General features: G+C 51.7%; 1 protein-coding gene across 8 annotated transcripts in view; it reads right to left on the bottom strand.

Moving 5' to 3' along the window:
* Whrn (whirlin) overlaps nucleotides 1-19,897 on the bottom strand; it is an 85,035-nt gene that overhangs the window by 45,645 nt on the left and 19,493 nt on the right. For 7 of the 8 annotated variants that reach the window (XR_007977032.1, XM_052176628.1, XM_052176627.1 and 4 more), the window contains exons 2-3: nucleotides 11,929-12,147; nucleotides 3,738-3,863 (exon numbers count right to left, since the gene is read on the bottom strand). Coding sequence is in view for 7 of the 8 variants with exons in the window: in XM_052176628.1 (XP_052032588.1) it covers nucleotides 3,738-3,863; nucleotides 11,929-12,147 (345 nt within the window). In the remaining variant the exon portion in view is untranslated. Of the gene's footprint in view, nucleotides 1-3,737; nucleotides 3,864-11,928; nucleotides 12,148-16,078; nucleotides 16,295-19,897 lie in introns of all 8 variants that reach the window. The other variant, XM_052176629.1, reaches the window with a different exon arrangement.

Genomic DNA, 19,897 nt, shown 5'->3' on the forward strand with positions numbered 1-19,897 from the left:
TTATTTAACAACCATCTTATAATTATACCCTCCTCTTACCAGGGGGGACAGACAGGGACCATGGGCCTGTCAGGCTCCTCTGCTCCAGCGTGACACTCCCCCAGGGGGAGCATGGGACACAGTCAGCAGGCAAAGTCAGGGTGAATGGTAGGTGGGGTCCTGTGGGAGCCCAGGCGGACTTCAGGACCCTCCTCAAGCTTGTTTTTCCCCTTCTCTTTCCTCAGGTGTGAGTGAGGTTGGAGGCTGAGCTCTGAGCACAGACTGATTAGTCTCTTCCACCTGCCTTCTACTGCACAACCAAAGAGTGGCTCTGGAACCCTCCTAGGGTGCCTGGAGTGAGCAGCCTCCCTGTGGGCAGTAGCACCATGCAGCCAGGAGTCACTGCCTGAGCATGTCCTGTGGTAGGCAGGGCACCAGGGAGAAGGACAACCAAGGTTCTACCTCACACAGGTGGGGACTTGGACACTTTATCAGACACATACTTCTGACATGCATGAGACTGAAGGACCCACCACCCTTGCAGAGCTCAGTGAAGGTCTGAGCGGATGATGCAAGCAGGTTTCCTGCCACCCGGTGAGTACCCGGCAGAGGGCGCTGCTCTGAGCGAGGAAGCTCTATCCAGAAAGAGCAGGTGGGCAAGGCTTAGCCCAACAGAAGCTAGTCTGTAGAGGGGTCAGCCTGGCCCCACGAAGGCAATACACAGCCCAGGCTTCTACACAGACCTGCAATGGGTAGATCATCCCCTGTCACTGAGAGGATTTCTGCCCCAGATGTATGACAGGACTGCAGAGCAGCGGCCTCACAAGTGGGACATTCCCGGGAGCAAAGGCCCTCCTCCAAGGATCCTAGCTAGGACAGCAGCCTGGTCCCCATGGTGGGAAAGCAACAGCGGCCAGCCTGGACAGACCCAGCAGAGGCCATGGGGCTGGGGCAACCTCAGGGGGCTTTATGTCTCCTTCCGTCCGTCCTTCCTTCCTTCCTTCCTTCCTTCCTTCCTTCCTTCCTTCCTTCCTTCCTTCCTCCCTCCCTCCCTCCCTCCCTCCCTTCTTTCCTCCCTCCCTTCCATACTTGGTCCAGTTAGAATCATAAGACAACAGTAGAACATAGCATGTAGCTCGAGGGTCAGAAGGGCCAGTGCTGGGATCCCTGTGAGATCCTGGGCAAGTTACTGCTTTTCTCTGAGCCTCAGTTGCTCATCTGTTGAACTGTGCCATGAATGTTCCCCACCCCCACCCCCACCCCCACCGGGCTACAGAAAGGATTAAATAGAAGCAGATGAATCTAAGTGTTAGCACCACATCTCACTCATAATAACCATTAATGAGTGGCAACTGCTATTACGATTGCTTCTGAATGCCGTTCAATATAGGCTGTCCCTAAGGGAACAAAAGAGGCTTAGCAGTTGGCTCTTTGGAAGGACTAGAGACTGGCTGGGTATAGGAGGGCAGAGCAAAGAAATAAGAGGAATCCAAAGATAAACTGTAAAGGGGGAGGGGCTGTCCCTGCTGGCAAGGTAGGCAAGCTCCGGGCTGCAAGGACCACCCCTGGGTAGATGCTGGGGCCCTCGCTGCCCTCCCAAGTGTTTTTCCACTCAGGGCCTGGGCGTCCTGCCCCCCTCTGGATTCACACTGGGCCCTGGAAGCTAAGTGGGCTGAACAGCTGGAAGCCTCTCTCAGAAGGCGTGTTTCCCACCCCGCAGGAAAGCGCTGCACCGCAGCATGGAGCGCTATTTACAAATAAAGCCTGTTCTGGCTCCACCACCCACACAAGCAGGCCCTTTATTCCATTTCAATATGCCTAATTCCACGGAAAGTGCACTGCAATAAACAGAATTAATCAGGGCTGGATGCCCAGGCGCGTGTGGGCAGGTGTCTGCACAGGCAAGGGGCCTGGGAGGCAAAGGAAAGAGGTGGCCACCGAGGAGCACCTCACTGCTGAGGACACGGCCAGAGGGCTTAGCTGAAGGTGGGCAGCGTGCCGCAACCACCTGACACACTCAGGCGATGAGGAAGCTTTACAAAGTCCATCTTCTTTGGCTTCTTTCTAACTAAATGGACAGAGTATTGTTTGCTGCCCATCTGCCCAGTTGGACATAACTCCTGCAGGCCAGTGTTCACCCCACCGTGTGTGTGTGTGTGTGTGTGTGTGTGTGTGTGTGTGTGTGTGTGAGAGAGAGAGAGAGAGAGAGAGAGAGAGAGAGAGAGTCAATGAGTTTCAATTTAAGTACAGGTACAGGAGTAAAGTTATTTACATATGCAATTTAGACAGTATTTGCATCAAAACATTAGCTGCCTATAAATCCTAGGGGAGGACTAGGGCGGAGTCTTGTGATCCCTTCTCCATAATGTAATGTTGACAGATGCTGCAACAAAGTCCCACAGACAGAAGGATGGCTTGTGCACAGGCTACTGCTGACAGTTCTGGAGCTGGGCAACTCAAACGCAAAACGCCAGTGGACTCTGTGCCTGTGAGGACCTTCTTGCTGGGTCACAGATGACATCTTATTTTGTTGGCTTTCTAGGGCCTCCTTACAAGGTCACTGATAGCATAGATGCTCTACCCTTATGATCTAGTCACTTTCCAAGGGCCCCACCTCCTGACCCTAACAATGAGTAGGTGAGGATTTGGAGGTGTGAATTTTAGAGGCACACACACAAACTCTAGCTGTGTTTACTACAATAACTAACGATGTTGTTTAGTTTTCTTTTCTACAACCCTGAGGCAGCCATGTTCCTAACCAGAGATCAGGTGGCTCAGGCAGGTGGAGGAGGCCCCAAGGTCACAGTCATGAAGGAATGGGGTGGAACTGGGACACGGCAGAGCACTTCCCAAACACCCCATGCCACCCACAAGCCTATTTTTGCCACATCTCCCCTATGAGAGTCTATTTGCCACATCTCCCCTATGAGAGTCTATTTGCCATGCTAGGGCTTTGAGCCTGTGGATCTTGAGATGTGTGTGTGTGTGTGTGTGTGTGTGTGTGTGTGTGTGTGTGTGCACCACATCCCATTTCTCCCCAGTTTGTTTCAACCATCTACCTCTTTTGTCCCCCAAAGCCTGGCTCAAATGTCACTTGAGCCACTCTCAGCACTCCATATCACTGTGGTCCCTGCATTCATGACTGCTCACACACATGATGTCATGTGTCACAGTGACCCGACCCTGAGCCATGACCTTGTGTGCAGTTTCTGGCTCTCTGACAAGTTGTAACCTGGGCTTTGGAATTCACTTAAGACTCCGGGCATGAGTCTTGTTCTGAGACCCGCCTTATGCCACCTCACCCCACCAGGGAGCATGAGATTACACATGTGATCTGACGCTCAAGTGTGGGCCACACTGCTCTGTTCAGAATTCATTATGCCATTTCAGTAACTTCTGGTCTGGATCGGATGCTAGCCCCGAAGCTGCCTCCTATACCCACAGCCCTGCTCACAGCTGGTGTTCTCTCTCCTGCCCTCTGTAAGTGTCATAACAAGCCCTGGGGTCAGGGCCATCACAGGCATCAGCAAATGTTTGCAAATCAGCAGCCTCAAAAGAGCGGGGCTGGCCCACCGCCTAGCACAGTGTGGGAGGCCACCCTGCTGTTGCCGGGCGCATTAGAGACCCAGCAGCCAGCTCGGGATCCCCAGATCCAGACCTCAGCTGGGGCTCCACCTGCTTCGCTGAAGTAAATCAGCTACAACAATCTTTCCCACCCACATGCCCACACATGGCAGCCACAGCCCGTCATCCCTCACCTTGAGGCCGCTGCTTTCTGCTTCAGAGCCTGGGTCCACACCAGTGATGTAAATGCCAAGGCCGTACTCGGCTCCACCTCGGATCGTGAGGCCCAAGGACCGGCCGTCCCCCAGCACCAGGTTCACCTATAAGAAGAGGTAGGTACATTAACCCAGAGGAAGCCAAGCCCTGGGTGGGGAAGAGTAGCACACTACAAAGCTCCTTCTAAGCCCTGAAGAGCACTGGATCCTAACCAACAAAGCAGTGCGAGGCAAGGCCCTATGGAAATCCCCAGGGCCTGCCTCCTTCAGCCCTGCCCTGCCCTGTCCCTCTGTTCACCACACAAATGCAGGCAGAGCAAGGCACTACCTCCAGAGGCCCCTTAGCATTCACATCCCCAAGTGCATTCAATGGTGAACACTACCAGACCATCTTGCGGCTGCAGTGGACATCCACCTTATGCTCCAGCCAAAGGTGACTTCTTGTTTCAGGGCTCAGCCTTACTTACTCCTTTCCTTCCTCCATAAGATCAAGATTGGTTTCAGCTTGGGGCTACTAACATTGGAACCCAGAGGGACTCTCTCCCTGGGGAGTCCCCCCACCTCTCCAGGGTCCTTAACACAACCACTGTTCTGAGAGGCCACAGTGCTTGCTACATTTCAGTCTATTCTGCACACTCAGAGCCTACGGACGCAGTATGTCCCTATGCTGACGCGGGGTAATGTGGGGGGGATACCTGGACACTACTCTGCTCAGGAGGGCATCACAGTGAGGTGGAATGGGTCAGAGACCTTCAAGTTGCAGCAGGACCACAAAGAGGGGCCACACAGCCACAGAGAGACACAGGTACAGACAGGGAACCAGGCAGGTAGGGACTTTCTGGAGAAAGTGCTGTCTCTGAGGAGCTGGAGACTGAACACATGGGCTGTCTCTGCTAGACACCAGAAACATAAGGCTTGGAGGTGAGTCAGAGGGAGAACACACATAGGAGAACATGCATAGGAGAACACGCATAGGAGAACACACATAGGAGAACACGCATAGGAGAACAAGAGGCTCAGGCATGCAAGGATATATGGGGGGGGGGGGCGGCTAGTATGGCTCAGAGAGAGACTCGTGCAACTGTAAGGGGCCCAAGAGAGGACAGCAGAAATGCCTATGACGAGAAGCGGTGGGCATGACCTTCAGGCATCATGGGGACAAACTTCACTTAGCTCTTTTTTAATGGCTTGCTTTTATTTTACGTGTATTGATGCTTTGCCTGCATGTGTTTCTGTGTGAGGGTGTCAGATCCTCTGGAACTAGACTTACAGACAGATGTGAGCTGCCATATGGGTGCTGGGAATTGAACCCTGGTCCTCTGGAAGAGCAGCCAGTGCTCTTAACCACGGAGCTAGCCCTCCAGTCCCAACGAGAAGCTGTCTTATTCTCCAAGGTCACTCAGCTAACAGTTACAGTGAGTTCTGTCCCAGGCACGGGGAAGCACTTTTCCTCCACTCCAGCACCTCATTTAACTCAGCATCCACCTGGGCAGAGGTGGCAAGGGCACAGAGTAGGGCACAAAAGCTCTCATCTCTGCACCAGTTGGGTGCCCTCGGGGCAGTTATTTAACTTCCCTGTGTCTTGGCCTCATTATCTGAACATGAGGACAAACCTGGTATCTGCCTATATCTATAGAGACCTAACATAGTGTCACACGAAGAATTTAGTAAATGTCACAGGACATGTTCAATAAATATGATCTTCTGCTGCTTGGTTCCATTTCGTATGTGGTAAAACTCATGTAGGAAAAAAACAAACTGCTGACGCCAGGCAATTACATCTGGCTGTGGCCATGCCTGGTCCAGATGCTGCCACTGGAAACTGGTATTCTCCCTGCATTGCTCAGCAAGAGGGGTGGGGAAGGGTTCCACAGTGACCCCACGAGTGTCTCAGCTGCTCTTCCTCAAGCTAGAGGGGGATGGATGGGGCCATAAAGGCTCACAATGACAGCCTTGCTGTCCTGGACCCATGGCTGGAGACTCCCAGGTCAGACCCAGGAGCTGCAGTTCACACTTTAGGGTCTGCCCCACCACCCTGCCACGGGACCCATCCGAGGCTGGTATGCACCTGAGTTAACCTAGGTCTGACGGCCACCCCAGTCCCAAGTCACATACAGGCTTGTGTATCTGTGAGGTGACATGCGCCAGCTCCAGAGCCAGACTACTGAAGTTGATAATCCTCCGCAGGCATATGAGCATCACCCCTTGTGCCTCAGTTTCTCTGCCGAGAAGAGAATGGGATGGCAGAGCTGCGATGAGAGCTGAGTTAGTCCGTCTGTGCACAGAGAGCGACCAGGCGGCACGGACTGTCGTTATCTGTAGGAGGCATCATAAGGCAAGCCGCTGGCTAAGCCTCCAGAGGCAGGAACAATCAGGAAGGATTTTCTGGAGAGCTGGTGACTGTGGCTGCCTCATGTCCTTCCTGGCACTGTCCTTCCACCCAGACACGTACCCTGAGAACCCCACGTCTGCCCAAGGTCTAAGCCAGGCATAGCCAGAGAATAGCATGGCAGGGTCCCTGGAGAATCTCCTGGTGGCATGAGGAAATTAAACAGAAAAGAGGGTATGGGTTATATGAGCCACTTGGGAAGGTCTCATGTCACCCCTGGGACAAGGGCTGGGGGTGCTCATCACTAAGGACTCACAGTGAGTCCCTTCCTAGGAGCTGTCCTACCCAAAGCCACTCTCCCGAGGAGCTGTTCCCACCTAGAGACTAGTGGGGCCTTCTGTGACAGCCATGCAGTCCCCTCTTTCCTTGCCAGGCCTGTGTCCTCTCACAGTCACTGGTGCCTCGGCACTGTACCACTGTAGAACAAACAGCGGGGAAGAAGAGCAGTTCTGAAGTGGACTGGGTGGACCGACTGGGTAGGAGACTACCTTCCCTCTGAGGCTCCAGGGACGTCCTATACCTTAGCTCAGCACCTCCATGGGCTCCCCTGCCTCCAGCGCAACACTGCTGCTCCTCTAACCCACACCCTCCTGTGCCTCCTCTGAGGACACTGGGCTGCCCATATAACCTAGGACAGTTCCCTATCTCAAGAGCCTTCTCTGAGTCACCTCTGCAAAATCTGTCTGCCATGCAAGGCCAGTGGGTTCCAGGAAGGACTAGAAGAAAACAAAACAAAACAACTTTTACGTGTCCTTAGACTGGGGCAGTTTCCTATTACCCTAGTACCTCCTTATCCAGAATCCTCTTTGCACAGACCCTGCCTGGGCAGGACTGAAGCTGGGAGCTCAGCCTCAGCAGAGCCCCGGGAAACACACCTGAGAGTTTTGGGAACTGCAGGGCAGGAGGAAAGTGGACATTCCATGGCACAGTATAGCCACTGGATCATATAAAGACTCCATATGGCTGGAGTATGGTAGGGAGGAGCACAAACAAAGAAGCCAGAGGGGATGACAGGCTCAGGCTGGTATTAGAGTGGATGGAGGGAAGCCAGGCCCATTTCTAGAAATCCCTGTGAGATGGGATGGAGTTTTGAAGTGGGTTTCAAGCGCCTCTAAGAGTGAGGCTGGCTGGAGCCAGCAGGTAGCCTCAGCCTGGAGACTGCTCCTTGACAGGACAGGACCAGCCCATGTAACGCCCTCCAGTGAGGCACAGAGCCCTGCGTCTGTCCCCAGAGAACAAGGGTGGTGTCCCCTAAGCCAGCACCCTTCCCTCTGGCAGCCCCAAAGCTCTTTGCTTCCCCCGTCAGGGAACCTAAGGGTCCTAAGTCAGTTTTAGCAGATTAATGGTTCTCAGAAAAAGCATTCACTCTAAAATCAGAGAAGTAGAGGCAGAGAGAGCTACAGCACCAGGAGCAATGGCTGCAGGCTTGTAGCCATGAAGCAACATGCCTGAGGTAAAAGCCAACTGCAGCAGGAAAGAAATGCTCGCCTGCTGGCTAAGCTGACTACTAGGCTACCTGGCCAGCGCTGCTGAGTTGAAAAATAAGTACCATCCAGAGTGTCTGTTACCTGCAGCCTAAAGCATTGCTAACTCAGCCCATCCTTCAGAGCTGTAGTGAGGACTAGGAGTCTAAGCTCCTCCATCCCCTCTACCCCTGCAGTCTATCCTCTCCGCGTCCTGAGCTGACAGGAGGCATCTGACATGCATTCAACCCTCTTCTGCTCTAAACGCCACCATGGCTCTCTTGTCCTTAAAGAAGCATCTCCAGGCTGTGCAGACTGTCCATGGCTTTGGCCTCTATCCTCTTTAACTTTAGGTAACACCCACAGGCACTATGCTATTACCTCTTAAGGAAGCCTCTTCTGCCCGCCTCTGAAGCCACCCTACTGTGTGTTGAGCCCCTCTGGGGTTAACCCACCCCCTTACAATATGCCACACACCATTTGTTCCAATACCTCTGTAGGATGCCCGCACAATGGAGGATCACCTCCTGGATACGGGCCATCTTTGTTATTCACAGTGGTATCCCCAGTACCCAGGTTAGTTTGGGGCCCAACAGAGGTATTTGATCAATATTCTAAAACGAACAAGATGAAAGGCACTTCATTCCTCCATGGCCTTTGCTTGAACAGTTGCTGCTGTTGTTAACATTACTTGCCATGTCCCCTGCACTGTGCCCTGAGCTTATGTGCATGGCTATTCTGGATACGGGCTGGTGGGACAGTCCTCAGGTCATATACACAGACACTTGGGTGGTCTACTTAGGTTAAAACGGTTTGTTCAAAGTCAATGATAAAAAATCCTAGAAGCAAGCTTCAACCTGGTGCTGTGGAGCCTGAAGCTGCTGCTCTTTTGGGACCTGGCTGGCGCATCTTGCTTCTGTGTCTGTGAAGAGCTGGGAGCGGCTGCAGGCTCCAACTGCTCATCTCAGAGGGAGACTGTAGTGTGTGACCACAGGGGAGTGTCACAGATGCTGACCAAGACACTTTGGTGTCAGCCCAATGCCTATAGCTGTGCAGAAGTCAGCTCTGAGGGCCAGAGCAGGGAGACATGGAATGGCTAGAGACAAGTCTGAAAGCGGAATTGAGGTGGCTCGGCCATTCACCAGCATCATGTCCTGGGCGATGCACTCAACCCCTGCATGCCTCGGTGCACTCATCAATACTCATGACACCGTCTGCAAGGACTGCATGGCTCTAGCCTTTGAGCCAAGCAGTTCCACAATACCCCACTGAAATCCTGAAGCTGCAGCCATAGGATAAACAGCCATTCAGCAGGCTGGTGTCCGTCGGCAGAAGAATGACCTCTCTCAAATAAAAACGGAGATGGAAATATGACGCATGTAGAGAACCCCAGACCCTGGTTCTGCTACAGACGAGCCAAGGCTAAACATCACACTTATACACAGAGCACAGGGACAGAGACCCCCACCTCAGCCTGCTCCCCAAGTCAGCGGAGGGATGCCTAGGCCAGAAAAGGGTCTGCAAACCTCCTGCTCATTCCTTTCCTCTAGAGAGCCCCAGCAACACTCGCTGCCCCTCCCACCCAGATGCCTTCCTGCTCTGCCTTCCCCCTGTCCAGTCGCACTCCAGGCCAAGGCAACACGCGGCTGCTGTTTTCACTGCAAGTTGCTTCCAAGATGCAGTCATGCACGGTGCAGGAACTCTCTCACCCTGGATGCATGCCTGGGGAGAGCAGGGTGCACCAACCCTGCTGCTACAGAAACTTCCCTCCAGATGTTTCCAGTTCATCTTGACTACAGCCAGCCGCCGCCTCCCTGGCTCCAGGATTCTTCTGGCTCATCCTTAGCCAATTCCTTTCCTTCTTTTAAAAGAGGGAGCGCTTTATCCACTAAGTCATATCTGTAGCCTGGTCCTTTTCACTTCCAGGACCTTGCCAAGGGTCTCTGCAAACTTGGAATCCATTCATTTTATTTCCCATATGGTCTGTGAGTCTGCGTCCTGCATAAAAGCACGCTCACACACTGGTTCTCCCGGCCTGCAGCTCAGGACATGGCTGCACACCCAAACCACAGCACTCAGGACCTGTCTTGTTCTCTCAGACTTCGCCTGCCACCATCACCTGTCCCTCTGCCTGCTGCCCCCTGCCATGACCAGCCCCATACAGTCTTCTCTGGGAATCCTATCTCAATCCCTCTAGCAGGAGGGGAGCATGCCCTTCCTTATCCCTTTACTCACCTCTTGGAGGGTGTCAGAACAAGCCCTTCTCTGGACAGAGGTTTTCCACAGGCATCCTAAGTGTGCTACCTCACAGTGGAGCGGTGGAACAGGGTGCCACCTGGCTAGACTGGAGGGCTTGGAAAGAGACAGACTGGCCTTGCTTAAACTCTGCTGTGTCCCAGCTGTGACCTCCAGTGCTGTCATCACTCTGCTAAGGTGTCACATACAGGTCCATGGTGGAGACAGATGAGGGAAAGGCTGACCTATGTTAGGATGACTGATTGCTCGCAAACAGAGAAGAGACACTGTGCTGCAGAGGGAATAAAACAGCACAGCTGCTGTGGAAAATGGTGCAGCAGTTCCTTTAAAATAAAAAAAAAAAAAGCCCAGGTATGTCGCCCACACCTGCAGTCCCAGGACTGGGAGGAGAAAGCCATAGCCAGCCTGGGCTACGGGAGACCCTATCCAACTCAGAGGCGGCAGGGATGACTCAGTGGATAAAGCACTGTCTGTGCAAGCATTAGAACCCAAGTAGATATCCAGCCCCCACATAAAAAGCTAGGTGTGGTGGTGTGTCCTGTAACCCCAGAGCAGGAAAGTGACAGGGACAGAAGGATCCGGGGAGCTTGCTGGCCAGTTAGCCTAACACTGAGCTGAAACAGTGAACTCCAGGTTCAGTGAGAGAACTGTTAGAGGTAACCATCCTGATGTAAGCCTGTGGCCAAGTCAGGGAATGCATGGGTGGGGTTAGTTGGGAAAAGAGACTAATAAAAGTGGGAGGGGCACAACCGAAGGTAAGAGAGGGAAATACCATGCACACACACACACACACACACACACACACACACACACACACATATGTCATAGTGTCTTAGTTAGGGTTTCTATAGCTGCAATGAAACACCATGACCAAAAAAGCAAGTTGGAGAAGAAAGGGTTTTTGGTTTACACTTCCACAGTACTGTTTATTATCAGAGGAAGCTGAGAGAGTCTCTGGAGGATGGACTTGGCCCCAAGCCTGAAGGTACGTGGTCTCCTAGCTATAAGGGTCAGATCCTAAAACAGCAGAGCAATGTTGGCAGGACAGGAGCGACAGTTATTCTTTGTCCCAGAAGGAACCACGTGCACAATGCAAACAGAACCAAGACAGGTTAAGGCTTCAGGGGCCTCCATCCTTTTCCTCATTCTTCCCAGTAGGAAACAGCACCCTTTCTGACAGCAGCAGCAGCAGCAGGAGGAGGAGGAAGAGGAAGAGGAAGAGGAGGAGGATGATGGCTCTATAGGGGACATTTAATGATGCCTGGCCTCCTTTAGGTTACAGAACCCTAAGGAGCTTGAGCAACTACCCTTCCCCCACCAGCTACAGTGTGGTTTAAGGCATCCTGCTAGCCAAAAAAGAACTCCTTCCCTGAAAAAGAAGTTTGGAGGGGAAGGACATGGGTTATTGTGGTGGGGATTCTTCTGCAGATGTACTCAGAGTTTCTCAGCTCCACTTCTGGAACTGTGCACACCCTTTTAATACACATACAAATACAAATTACAGAGTCAGTCAAGTTGATCTCTGCTGTTTCCATCCAAGGGTCTTCCAGGATCATGGTCTGTGCATAGTCCATGCCTGGATCTGGACCCGCGAAGAATTTAGTTCACATGTAAAGGCACACCCTAAGCTTTCTCTCTTCCCATTCTGGGTGCTAAAGCAGGGGCCTACTATGGCCCAGGTTAAATTATCAGAACGGACTCCATGCTGGGAGCTGCTGGATGTTGGAAACCTACAGCCCAGAATAAATCCTAGAGTAGAGCTGTATACCAGACCAAAGGTCCCCTCCATTCTGCCATGGGAGAGAGACTCACATTAAGTCACAGTCTTCACACTAGTCTGCCACAGCAGCGTATCCTAGAAGGCAGCACACACCTTAGAGGTCACAGGAGGAAGCTAGGAACACCAAACTTGAGGGACTCAAAATAAATAACAGAGCCTGGTCACAGAGCTCTCCCCTTCCTTCCTGCCTTGAGGGAGCTCAAGGGTGTACAAAAGCTTGGAAATCAAAGGGAACCCCAAGTCCCCAAGTCTTTACCCATTTCCAACCTGGCCAGATCTCACCTTTTTCTCATCTCCGCTCTGCAGGAGGTGGAGGGCACTCCTCCGGTCATCTTCGTGCTGTCTCAGCGTGCTGCCATGGGGCTGGGGCAGGCTGGAGGGAGGGGATGTGCTTCGACCCTGCGGGTCCACCCAGGTATAGATGTGGTTGGTGACGTAGCCCCCCGGGATACGCCCAGCTGAGTAGACAGACAGCACCAGCTTCTTGGAGCCCTTGAGAGCCTGAAGAGAGGAGAACAGAGGGTGAGAGGGAGGAAGAATCCACACACGGAGGAGAACCCCACGCTTAGTCTCATTCTCCCTCACCCCCAACTCTTAGTGCTCCAATGTACAGTGGAGCGCTCGTCCCATCCTATTTCAAGTGATCCAAATACAGAGTATGTCATCTCTCAAGATCCCTCACAGACGGGAGTGACCAGAGCAGGCCTGAGGCTGCTATCCTTATTGGGTGTCAGTGCAGCGCTGGCCCTATTCTGGTGTTGAAGACCGTGGCTTTGAGTGTATCACGTGTAGTTCACTCTTTTACACGCCTCGTGCATACAATGTGCTTATGCTGAATGCCCTCTCTTCTGCAGTCTGGAATGTGGGGACCACAGAGTTCCTATGTGACTGCCCCCCAATCAACCAGAGTATCCTGCACAGCACAGTTTGACTCTGGGAGGTTGGAGTGTGCCCTAGGTGACTGGCTGAGGGCTCCCGGAAGCTTGGGCCTCCTCTGACCTTCACTAGTAACGTTCATGCCTAACTAAATAGGAGCCACGGAGCTCAAGGACAGTCAGCCCTCCATGCCCAGCTTCACTTCCATAGATCCAACCTGTGTGTGTGTGTGTGTGTGTGTGGTGTGTGTGGTGTGTGTGGTGTGTATGTGTGTGTCTTTGTGTGTGCACGTTACTGGCGAGGGACTGGAGTATGGCTCAGCAGTTAAAAGCATTTATCTTGTAAGTAAGATATTAAATCCAAGAACCCTGAAGTCAGGCTGACATAGCAGCCTCCCGTAATCCTAGCAGCTGGAATTACAGGAACAGGATCCCCAGGGCAAGCATGCTAACTAGTCTAGCTAATCCACAAGCTCTGGGAGGAGTTGAGATTGTCTCAACAGTTAAAGCGGAAGGCCATCAAGGACAACAGAGAGTGCCAAGCTTGGGCCTCTACATGAATGCATACACATGTGTGCACACACATGTAAGGATTTTTTAAAGTCTGCATCTGTCCTGAACACACACAGTTTCCTGTCAGTATTCCCTAAATAGTATAGCACAGCAGCTACTTGCATAGCAGTTATACTGCATCGGGTATAAGTCCTCTGCAGATGATTTAAAGTCAACAGAGGATAGGCTACACCACTTTAATGCTTTATCGCACTTATTTATCGTGTTTATGTGTATACATGTGTGTACTGTGGCACATGTGTGGGGGTCAGACAACAACTTGTATGAGTTGGTTTTCTACGTCCACCTTGGGAGCCCTGGGGGCATCGGGTCAGGTTGCCAGGTAGGGAGGCAAGTTCCTTCACCCACTGAGCCATCTCACTGGCTATTTTACAGGAGGGTCAAGAGCATCAACGCGTTCTGGTGCCAAGTTGCATTATGTGTTCTGGTGCTAAGATTCTAAGGGACAGGAATATATGCTGAATATATGTGAGACATTTTAGCTAAACCCTGAACCTGCATGACAGGGGACTTAGGACCCCAGTTAAATACTAGATACCAGTCAAAAACAGAAACACCTCGAACAACAGCTTAGCATTTACAAAAGGCCTGTGTATGGCAAGCATTCCGCCCCATACCTGACATGTACAATTTCAAAGAATCCCTGTGGAGTCATATCATTGGTAAAGAAATCCCTCCCCTGCCAAAAAAAAAAAAAAAAAAAAAAAAAAAAGAGGCCCTAAACTGAGCTCAGAGTTACAGAGAGCCAGCCATTTGGAGATTGCATAAGAGAAGCAGCTGCCCCCACTGCAGACACCAGGTGGTTGTAAAAGAGACATCAGACCCTGCAGTTTCAGTAACAGCTTGTTTAAGAAAAAAAGCTGACTTCCCTGTCTTCCCCTAACGCGCCTCCCCCTCCCTATTCCTTAACTACAGAACCCCAACGAGTAGCATGTGACCAGTGTCCTCTCCAACTCTGGCTGTTGCTGGTGGGTACTGAACCCTGATTACAGGTACAGCCAGATCCCGAGACACCGCTTTTAGATAAGATACAGCTGTTCCAGCTGCCAGGGTGTCTGAATGCTCATCCCTCATTTCTTGCTACAAACTTAATTACAATGGCTGGTGGAGAGGAGCCGGCCATGTCAGTAAGGAAGGGCAGGAACTCACTGCCTGCAGTGAGGGGCTCCTTTACATAGCTATTAATGTCAAATGTAGATACAATCTTCCTCCCCCCCACCCTCTCCCACCCCTGAGGCAGGGTTCCTCTATATAGCTGTGGCTGTCCTGGAACTCACTCTGAAGACCAGGCTGGCCTCCAATTCAGAAATCCGCCTGCCTCTGCTTCCCAAGTGCTGGGATTAAAGGCGTGCGCCACCACTGCCTGGTGTAGATACCATCTTTATTGCACAATTTTCCAGTGTAAGGAGGGAGAAACAGGAGGAATAGTAAGCTAACGCCTGTGCCCTAGGATAAAAGCTGAGGTCAGTCATACTGTTTTCCCACAATGCACCTGTAATGGAAATGAAGGTATAGATTCTGGAAGACAGTCACTTTGTATTGGATTAACAGCAGACATACCTCTGTTAGAGATCCCCCCAAACTTAGGCACTGAAGCCCTATTTTAGTGAATGTGATGGGGCCTGTGGGGGACGAGGCCATGACAGCAGGGCTTCTGTGATGACATCAGTAGCTCTGCATGGAGGGTGGGGACACACACCAGAGCTGGCTCAAGTCCTTTCCTCAGCATAGGACACAGAAAGACAAGTGGTCCTTTGCAAGCCCCGCAGGTCACCTGATTACCTGTCATGCTGGCTCCAGCTTCAGGAAATGCAAGCAAATCAATTCCGGTGACATAAGCCACCCACTGTGTGATATTCTACCGTGGCAGCCCTGGCTGATGCTGCACGCCACAGTTGGAGCTGGTCTGACTCAGTTAAGGTTTCTTCAAGCCCCAGATGTGTATACTGCCAGAAGATCACGCTGACAGAGGCTTTGCAATGTGTTGGACATGACATATTCTAATGTTAAGTGGGGTCGACAGGCTACAAATCATGGCTTCTAGAACAATCTTAGTTATGTCGGGAGAAAAATCAGGCAGGAAAATCAAACACTACAACGTGCTGATGGCCAGGGCCTCCCTCTGGGTGGGACTGCAGGTGGCTGGTGTTTTGCTTTTCCTGTTTTGCAATGTTTTCCAAATGTTGTATGATGAAAGCATACTGCACCTGAACTGGGGACACTAATCTGTCACCCTCATCTGCTGCTCTGGGCTCTATGAACTCCACAATTCTCAAGGAACAACCACAATGAGGGCTGACTGAGGTTTCCTTCAGACAGCTCGGGGCCCTGGCTCTCCCAGGAGAGCCCAGCACGTGACCTCTCCCAGAGGGGGAAGGGCAAGTGGAGGGGCCCAGCTCTCGACTCCACAGGCAAATGCCAGGCCCTGGTGGAGGTTATGGTAACTAGACGGGAGCAGTTCTCCAAAGCTCTCGCTTTTACAAAGGATTCTTCAGATGAGAGCAGGGAAGGATTTACACTGTTCTTGAGTATTCCCTGAGGCTCTCCTGATGGAACAGTGGAGAGAAATCAAACCTTTGTTACATAAAGGTGCTGGAGGAAGGGGCCTGGGTCCACCTGGCGGGTCTGTGCTCCAGGGTGCGGGAGAGAGAAGAAGCTGTGGCTGTCGCCATCTCTGGTGCTGCAAGCCTCCTGAGACCTCTCTCTCACCTGCTGCTCCCTGCTCCAAAAGGACGAGCTCCCCTGTCCACAACTAGCAAGAGTCGTCCATCCCATCCTAGGCACAAGATGAGATGAGCCAGTGAGGTCCATCACCAGCAAGGCCCAACCAAGAATCTACCTGTGTACCAGGCCTGGCCAGGGACAAATTACTACCTGGTGTATAGCAGGCTCTTATGATACTTATGTTTGGAAAAAAGAAGTATTGCCAAGGGCACAGTAGGTCCTCACAACAACACTTGGATCAAATAAGTGACAGACTATACCTGTGGAGACCAAGTAGCTCCTGATGTACAGTAGATCCTTAAGACTGTTGCAGCTAATATTGCTGTAAAAGATAAGGTATGACGGTCCACACAACAGGTTGTGCTTGTGCTTGCTGAGGAACAAGGCATCATCAGGTAGCACAGAAGGCCTCAATGACGCCTACAGTCTGCTGATCGGCAAGGCATCATTCAGCACATAGTAGGACTTCATGTCACCTGTACCCAATAAAGTAAGACATTGTCTCTGATATCAAATTTATCACGATGACACCTGTAGACTGATGGGAGAGAAAGCTTGAGCTGTCCCACAGTAGGTTCAAAGAGATGATTGACTGGCCTGACCGAGTGATACAGAAAATAAACACCCCACAAGAAATCACAGCCACCATAATTACCATCATACAGTCAGGGGACAATAGCGGGAGGAGCACACAGACTGCCCAGGCTAGCTGAAAGGGTCACGTTGCACTTCTCTATCGAGAAGCACTGGGCTGGTAGTTTGCCCTCTCAAAGAGATGTGTATGAATGGAGAGAGAGAGAGAGAGAGAGAGAGAGAGAGAGAGAGAGAGAGAGAGAGAGAGAGAGAGAGAGAACACCCTGTTGGGGTGGCGTGGGTCAAATGGGATTGTGGGTTTAAAATCCAAGGCCTCTGTACACAGTAGGTGCTCAGCAGAGAGCAGAGCCTCTTCCCACCTCTCCACGGGACTCTTCGTAGAGAGGGCACTTCAGAAAAGCATTGTTTGGGAAGTCTGAGAGGAGAGTGAGAGTGAGAGAGAGAGAGAGAGAGAGAGAAGCAGCAGCACAATGCTGCAGCGAGCACCGGCAGCATTTGTATTCTTTCTCGCAGGCAACTGGGCGACTCCTCTTGGTCAGTTCTATAAATAGGCGGCAGCAACCTTGAGAAAGAGGAGGAGGTTAATGCCTCTGATGAGGGCGCCATGGTTGGTGCTGCGGAGGTGTAGCTTGGAGTGCCCGTGCCAGAGTCCCCAGGATGCCTGCTCCTGGGCTGCACGGAAGGGCTGCCTAAAAGCCCGAGAGGAGAAGGGACAGAGGGGTGACTGCACAAGGCACTGCTCGGGACACGGGGCTAGCCCTGAGCAAGTCCCAGTCCCTGTAAACTTCAGCTTCCTCATTACAAGGCTGTGGGGTTGCCAGTCATGTCCCTCAGACCAGCCCAGAGCCATTGATGCTTAGTTGAGGATAAATGTGGCTTTCAGTGCATCGGAAGGACCAGAACATCAGCATCCTCTGTGGCTCACTGCATTTTTCTGGAAAACCAGAAAAAAATAAAAAAATAAAAAAAAACAAATCACGATTCCTGAGCCAGAACTGTCCGTGTCCAGGCCTGCCTTAAACACAGCCTTGGCTTGCTGAAGCTGGAAGACGCAGGCCTGCCATGCTTCCCCTCTTTAATCAACTAAAAGTGCATGTCCGGTGGGAAGGCTCTACGAAGTCAGTGGGTGACTAGTCTCCACCCCAACTCATCTCAAATGGTGTTGGTAACCAGAGGAGCGCATTCTGAAGAACAGCTGGGGACAGCCACTCTGGCCTTCCCCACTGACTCAATACTGCTACCTTGACTTCAGTGCTCTTGGCCATCTGGGGACAGGAAGGTTCCACTCACTCATAGTCTGGCACACCAGGACAGTCACCGCACCTCACTTAGCAGAGCGCACCTGGTAGCCTGCGGTCTCGGGTGTCAGGGAAAACCAGAGACCTCAGGCTGGTGAGACAGTGTGTCAGGCTTGTCTCTGCCACGTGTGGTCTTTCTAGGGGAAATAAGGTTTCTTCTTGCCCTTGCTGGGCCTCCATTTTGCCACCTGGCAATAAAACAGGTTGGATTTTGTGACTAGTAAGACACTACCCAAATGGAATTCTAAATCTGTCTGATTCAGGGCCAAATAGTGGTCATCCAGGAGAGCAGAGTGGTCAGGGCCTTGGGGATATGTGGTGATAGACACCAGGCAGGGTTGTGGACAGGGCCTGGGAAACTGTCTTCAGTTCCCCCATTCTGAGGTGACCACTCAGAATTGCTAGCTGCTATTCTTACCATGTCCCTCGCCCACATCTTTGAACCTGGTGTAAACTTGGGACTCTGGCAGAGGAAAGAAGGGTTCAGAAAAACCAAAACCAAGGCATATAGAGAAAGCACCACAGGCATGCCAAGAGGTAGAGCCCAATTTGGGTTTAACAAAGACACCTGAAGGCCAGGGACCTCTCCAATGGAACCGTGACCTTGCTTAACAGCCACTTTTGCAAGGTCAAAAGCACAAAGACTTCCATAAAAGTACCAGGCATTGCCCGTTTTGCTGACCTCTGTCATCAATATTCCTCCCTCCAACAGCAACCCTGGGATCAGACAGTCTGCCTCAATCAACCGCCTATCAGCCCTCTGCATCGAGCTGCTCAACATGCAGCTTGGTCCGTCTGTTTCCATGGTACAAGCTGGAGAGCATCATTCCATTCCCTCTGTAGTTAGAGAAGGCCACTGCAGGCGAGGGCTGCCACCACTGTCACCACCCACCACTGAAAAACTGGACCCAGGGGCTTCCCTGCACTTTTCCAGTGCAAATCACAGCAGTCCCAATCTGACCTGGCAGATGGCATGGGGCAGATGCTCTCCATCACCAGACCCACATCATAATTAATTGAAATATGAATTATGCGTGCATGTCTGCACATGAGGTGCTCCCAGGAGCAAATCACCTTACTCTGCTCTTTGGAGTGAACTCTGATGCCCCATGTCACTGGCCAGAGTGACACAAATCCCAGTAGAGGACAGAGAATAACCTGGAACGGCCACAGTGCGGGACTAAAGAGGCGATGCTAACAAAATGATGGGTTGTGCTCAAATACATGCCCAAACACAAACATGAAACAGGCCACAAGGTCACAAGACTCTCAGGTGACAACTCATGCACAAAAGAAGCTTTCCCACATCCAAGGAATGACAAGGAATCTCAGGATTCAGACCTCAAGGGTCAGGCTCATCTCTTTGGGAACAGACTTGACTCTAGTCTTGAAAAAGAACTACTCTAAGACCTGGGTTAGTGGTCTAGAAAGGAGAAGATGGAGTGTGTCCACTCTCCTTGACCACACCTTGTCCAGGGTCAGACGCACTGGAAAGGGCTCCTAGCTCTACTGATAACTTGCTGTGGAATACCAACCACCTAACTTCCCTGTGCCTGTTTCAGCATGTAGGAAGGAACTGCGAAGGGGGCTAGTGAGATAGCACGCACTGCCTCAACAGGAGCTGGCATGTAGCAGGCCACACTTCCCCACTTTCCTATTTCAGAGTCCCATCACCTCTGCAAGTGTTCCTAGGTTGTGACTGACCCTCTCTTCCAAGGGCATCCAGCATACTTCAGTGCTTCTGTTGCAGCTACACTCTAGCAGCTAAGGCAAGTGCAACCCGTCTTTAAGGAAAGAACCTTACGGCACCTTACGTGTTCTGCTTTCTCTACCATCTTGCCTTGCTTATCTTCAGCACACACTTAAGAGCTAAGAGTGTGTCTACAGTCCCAGCACCAGGCGGGGTGGAAGGTAGGTAGTCAGGGAGCACAGGCAGATGGAGGCATAGCTTGCTCAATCAAGGAGCTCCAAGTACAGTGACACTCTCTCAAAAAATAAGGTAGACAGACATTGAGGGGGAACCCAGCAGATGCCGACCTCTGACTTTTGCATGTGCACACCTGCAGCACACATATGCATTCATCCACACTTCCATCCACCTGTCCATCCATCCATTCTTCTATCCGCCCACCTATACATCCTTCCATCTGTCTATTGTTTGATCGTGATCAATTGACCAATCCATCC

This window comes from Apodemus sylvaticus, chromosome 3 (assembly GCF_947179515.1).
Source record: "Apodemus sylvaticus chromosome 3, mApoSyl1.1, whole genome shotgun sequence".
Lineage (NCBI taxonomy): Eukaryota > Metazoa > Chordata > Mammalia > Rodentia > Muridae > Apodemus > Apodemus sylvaticus.